Source organism: Pterocles gutturalis, unplaced genomic scaffold (genome assembly GCF_000699245.1).
Source record: "Pterocles gutturalis isolate BGI_N339 unplaced genomic scaffold, ASM69924v1 scaffold3219, whole genome shotgun sequence".
In the NCBI taxonomy this organism is placed as follows: domain Eukaryota; kingdom Metazoa; phylum Chordata; class Aves; order Pterocliformes; family Pteroclidae; genus Pterocles; species Pterocles gutturalis.
The window spans coordinates 1-5,938 of record NW_010132925.1 but is presented as its reverse complement, the minus strand read 5'-3'; the positions used below and the strand labels follow the sequence as shown (position 1 = coordinate 5,938).

Below are 5,938 nucleotides of genomic sequence, written 5' to 3'. Positions count from 1 at the left end.
CAACCTGGGCTAGTGGAGGGTGTCCCTGCCCATGGCAGAGGGGTTGGAACTTGATGATCTTTAAGGTCCCTTCCAGCCCTAACCATTCAATGGTTCTGTGAACTTTTGCAACCATATGCTGCATTTTAACATAAAATAATTTTTTGCAACACCTTACTTTTGCTGTAGTTGACATAGCTCCTGCCATCTTCATCTGAGAGTTCATGACCTTTGTTTGAGTTGACATGGAAGTGACTTTAGAGCTAACAGCGTATGTTCGATTTTTCTGCTTCCGCAGTTGTACAAGCTGTTTTGCTAGGACTTTACAGGCCTCTTTGTTACCAGTCTTAGCCATTTTCTTTATTTCCAGTTCCTGTTAAAAAAGGTATAAGATAAATCCTACAGAATTTTCATTCAAGCAAAGACTATAATTGAGGCTTAACATTAATAATTAAATCCCAATAGTAAACTATCCTCTTGATTTTTTTTTTTTTTTAAGACATGTAGAGTTATAGAGAGTCTTCCTTGTTTTCCATCAAGGCTATTCAGTAGAATAAATACAATGCTGTTATGATTTGACCAGAAGAAAAAAACACAACAAAACTGAATTATAGTATGATAGCACACAGTTCCCTAAAAGGCTTCAACTTCTGCATAATGTCACATTCACTTATACGTGCACATTCAATTCCATATCTGGCTAGGGAGTAACACTTCAAAAAAAAACCCCAAAAGTGAAGAAATTATTATGGTCAGCCAACTATTAGTGCCATGACTCCAATCATCTTTGATTTCTTGCATTCACTAGTAATCAAGTCACACTGCCCACAGAAGAAACAGGGAGTTCATAGGGAGGTTTTTTTAACACTTTTTCATCCTCAAGAGAATCTCATAACCTTTTTGGGGAAGAAGCGGATAAAGTTAGATGAGCAATAATTATAGGCTGTCTGCCTCCATAATTTAGCTGGACTTAACGGTGCACATACATAATAAAAGCGGTATATTTGTCTACAACAATATATGCTTAAACCTCAAGAAAGACACTTCAGGTTTACAAAAAAAACCCCAATCAATTCAAGGAGAAACAGCAAGCTATTTAGCTCAGAGATAACCAGGAAAACCAGGAAAATGTTTGGCACAAATGATTTTGTCAGCTGGGATTTTTCAAACCATGCTTTCTAATTTGTGACTTGGTAATGTAAACTTTTCAACTGATTTTTCCTTTTCAGCTTTTTTAAGGAGGGCTTGCCACACTATCTCAGTTCTTTGTATATGTCCAATTGTATGTTTTGATTTTTACCGTTAAGTAAAAGCAGCCTTTAAAGAACAGCTTTCAAATGTGATTCTTCAGGAGAATATATGTGCTACAGTTGCTTCACTTTATGGGCACTGGTAGTCCAGAAAATTGCACTTATAAGAAGATACGTTGCTGTGAAAAGGTAAATGCTGGTCAGCAGGATATGCAAAACAGTCAGGTTTAAAGGCAAGTGTAAAATGACTCACTGCTTTAGCTTTACCACTAGGAAAGGTCACAGTTAAGTTTACTATAGAGATGTCACTGGCACAAGATCTTCTCTGTAAATCCATAATTTCTGAGAGGCTATGTCATACATACTATTTTTAATCCAAGAAAGTACAGATCAGCAAATAAGGAGCATGAGACTTTTCAGACATTAGAAGCCTGAAATATATGTAAAGCTGTCCTCTTTGTAGTAGCTCACAGAGACCACAAAAACAAATTTCTATGGCATGCCTAGAATATTACCTTCTTTTTTCATACCTTGAGTATTGTGAAGGATAGGAGGGATTAGTTCACACACTAGTTTTAACAGCAAACATTTGAAAAATAGGGATTTTCTCACTAAGATGAAATACTTAAGTAGCATTTACAACCTGATTTTCAAAGCAAAATACAAACCTACACCAACCATTGCTAAATCACTGCAGATCAACCAGCTGCAGAAATCAAACCCTATACATAGATGATTTTATTCTTAATTAAGAAGAATTTGGGTAAAGAGCATTATTTGCTTTTGAGAAGTTTGGGTAAGCTTATTCAAGTCAGTTATGTTCTTCTGGAAAAAAAATAATCAAAATTCATATAGTCATATGAGGTTACTGAACTGAAACAGAACTGCCTGCATACTTTTGAGGTATTTTTATACATCAAATCACTATAACTGGATTTTCTGAGAGCAGTACTTCATAAGGAATAAAAAGTCTCTCTGAAGAAAGTACATAACAAAATGTTCTGAGATTGACTGACAGGCCCTTGCTCCTTTTTCACCTGATCTGACTCTGGAAATTAATATTTATTGTCCATTGATTCTCTCATGCTAAAAAGCAAATTTTAACTTTTTGAAAGACTTCTTTCTTCGTCTCCTCTGAAATCCAACATTTCTGAAACAATTTACTATAGGAAGTAAGCAAAACAATGTGAGTATTCATGAATATTAAGGTTATTACCAGAGTCAGAATCTTTCATACTGAAAAATGCATTATTATGAGTAACCTATTATATCTTACATGTTCAAGACTTCCAGAAACAATTTCTCTGACCTCTTTTAGTTTACTATTCCCACCTCTTGGTATTCATACAACCTGCTGCCATGAAACACCACCTCAGCAGCTACTGAAAAAGTGGCTAGATTTGCACAGCTTTTCCCAGAGTCTGGGCATGTCTTCATGCATCAAATGCCACCATCTGTCACATCCATTTATCCAATTATACTGCCACCCAGGTGCAGCATCCATTCACTGAACACTTGATAGCTTACACAAGCTAAGTTTTAAATAGATCTTAATTTAGGTAGATAGTTTTACTATTATTAGCTCATTTTGGGGAAGTTCAATATGAATGAAAATAACAACTCTATGGGGTATTCATGATACCTTATGGTTTTTCAAGTACTCTCTCCCACTGGAGAGTCACAGTAACATATGATAGCACTGACACTTCTTTCAGTTTTTTCCACCACAAGACCGCTGATTTACAAGCCCATTAGAAAAAAGACTTCTGAAGGATAGAGAATGCTAGCAATGGAAGAGAAAAATGAGTGTGGTTATTTAATTTAAACACATTGTTTCAGGCTTTTCCTATGTTAAAGACTGGAAATCACTTCTAGATAGTAGATTTTTTTCTGACACAATTTTAATAACTGAAAAGTCAAAAGGGGGAAGACAAATTTTCAGTGCTCAATTATTATACATTGAGTTGTATCTTTAGCACTTTGCAAGTTTTCTGTGATACTGGGGGTGTGTGTTTGTTTTTAAAGAGTAAAATAAAGTTCCCTCCTCTACTTACCAGTTGTTTTTCCTGTTTTTCGAGTGCTGCTCTATCTCTGGTTATAGCCCTCTGTGTACCTCTTAACTCTCGATTTTGCTCCTTTATTATATCTGGAAAGAAAATATTCACACCTGGGAAAAGTATTCAATACTACATAAACATCTTGTCTGCTAAGCACCCTGCAGACATGCACCATGTTCAACAGCTTCCCTTTGTTCAGAATGAACTATCAGCTATAGAAGAATTGTCAGCATTTCAAATAAATGAAATATCAGCAAAATACAATTTTGCATATACAACATGATTATGTTCTAACAGCATAGACCATCTCAAGTAAGAAAAAGGCTATTTTACCTAGTATGTTTCTTTGCACCATCACACAGGCCTTAACCACCCAGTAAGACACTTTTCTGCAAGTTTCAACTCTAACTCACCAATAAGATCTTCACTGTGAGCCCATGCCTTTTCAACAAGTCAGGGCTAACTGCAGCAGATGAAGAAACCTTTTATATGGGATCTCAGAGGAGTTAAGGAGTTTCCAAGTCCATGAAAACCACAAAGATACTTCTAGACAGAAGTCTTCGATCCTGCTCTTCTCTGTCCTTACTCTGGTTTGACAGAGATTCTCTCCTCCACAAATGTATCAGATCTGTACAGCCCAACTTCAAGTCAGATTATAAAGCAATAGCGTTCAAACTTTTCCAATTATCAGATGCCTAACAATATTTAGCGATGAATGTGGAGGCCTTTATAGGAAACTTAAGTTTCCTGGCAACTGATGTAGCCAGCAGAAGCTCCAACACATGAAACATCCTTCATAAGATTTTTGTCTTTTAAATTATTTACCAGTAACATCCACTTACTAAAACCAAATATTATTTACAGTATAGACATCAATCATGCTAGTTGCAATTAACTTTTGTTAAAATTTACAGCATGTGCTTAGGTGTGATCCACCTGGGCAAAGGTAGAGACGTCTGCATCTGACTCACCATCCTCTGATCTTTATAGAGGAAAGAAGTTAGTACTTTTAGGAAGAGACTCATCTACTCATGATGTATGTAATCTGTACGACACTACATAAACTTTGGGTGGGAGTTGAAAAGGAGTAGACTGTCACAAACTTTTTTTAGAGCTCTTTCTCCTAATCCTTGGAAGTAAAATCATGGCAGGGCAGTGCTATTGTATTTACAAAGTTTGAAGCACATAAGAATAAATACAAACTAACAGAAATAAAGGCTTGAAGGATACATTGTAGAGACCACAGCCATTCTTTTCATTTTTTAAGGCTTGTGACAATTCTTCTATAAACAGAAAGCAGCATTCATATTCTTCATTCCCACAATCAGAAATACTGTAAAACATCCATGGCTGAAATTATTTCAGCCTTAAGAGGTTTGAATCAGAAAAACCCCAAACCTTCAGTGGCATTTTAAAGAGGGCATATACGCTACCCCCTCCCACCAACTGTTTTTGGACAAATACATACATATTCCAAACAAACTCTGTGAGAGAGAGACCTGTTTTTACAGTGCTACTACTGCTCTGAGAACTACACAAAACAAATCTTCAAGAGATGTGCACTTTTCAAAGGACAATAACAAAGAGCTGAAAGATGACACAGAACATAACACTGCGTCTGTCACACCAGCAAAGCAACAGCAGTGAAAATTATCCTGAAAACAATGCTACAGGCAAGTAATTTTGAAGATAGACAAATGTATATTACTTGCACAGCTACACTTGCAAAAATGAAAAATAAAAAAAAAGCTTAATAGCAAAATACAAGACTGTCTTTCATAATGACAATGACTATTAAAAAAATTCCTTTACAGTATAAAGCTTGAGAAGCAGGAACTTCAAGATGATAAAAGAAACAAGACCTGTACTTCAGTCGGGAGACAAGAAGGGTGAGCACGATGCTTATGTCTGTTGTTTCTGATCTCATGTAGTGGCTCAAACTAAGGATAGCAATAAACTGAAAGCAACAACTATCTGCAGTTACAGGCACTTTCATTTGTTATTGCAAGTGAAGGCCACGATGAGAACTTGGTTCTTGTTTCTCTGTGATAACTGATGCAAATTCATAGCTTTACTCCAGCAGACAGAAGCCAACAGGGTACTCCTGAGGCAGCGTTTGCTGATAACCACTTCCGTGTGTCATGCCACCACCTCACACGCCAGGGTAAGGAGGAAGCACCTCCATTCCTTAAAACAGGTTGGACAAGAGACACCCAGCAGGGCTTGACCTGGCTCCTACAATCTGCCTTGGTCAGGGAAGCTTAATGCCATCTCCTCCTTCCTCCTCTCTCAGGTGTTGCACCAAAAATGGGAAGAGACAAGTGGGAAAAATACATATTCTCCCTTGGTGACACACAATTGGTTGACACACAGCGTCATTTTTGGCGAGCCATTTTTGATCAAGGACGCACCTAATTTTGACACAGGGCCCCCAATATGCCAGACAGGCAGCTGGAGGGCTCCCAGCAACCCCCGGCCAGCCTCTGCCCCACTGCCACGCGTGGGCCAACCGTCACCCACAGCACTGCTGTCAGGTAAGCGGCCCTTTTTGGCTTTATTTTGGAGATCGTCATTTCTGCAGAAGTTTAAGCGTTTTGTCGACAGACTGACTACAAAAGCAACTCGTTTAAGCCCAGGGCGGCGAGCGGTGGC

The 5,938-nt window shown here is 37.7% G+C and overlaps 1 protein-coding gene across 1 annotated transcript in view; it reads right to left on the bottom strand.

Annotated features, from left to right (window-relative positions):
• Positions 1 to 3,375, bottom strand: part of CHMP2B (charged multivesicular body protein 2B) — a gene marked incomplete at its 5' end in the record, with an annotated part of 7,768 nt that extends 4,393 nt beyond the window's left edge. Inside the window, 2 exons of the mRNA XM_010081032.1 lie at positions 158 to 352; positions 3,284 to 3,375. Of these exons, the coding sequence (XP_010079334.1) occupies positions 158 to 352; positions 3,284 to 3,375 (287 nt within the window). The remainder of the gene's footprint in view (positions 1 to 157; positions 353 to 3,283) is intronic.
• Positions 3,376 to 5,938: the final 2,563 nt, after the last annotated feature.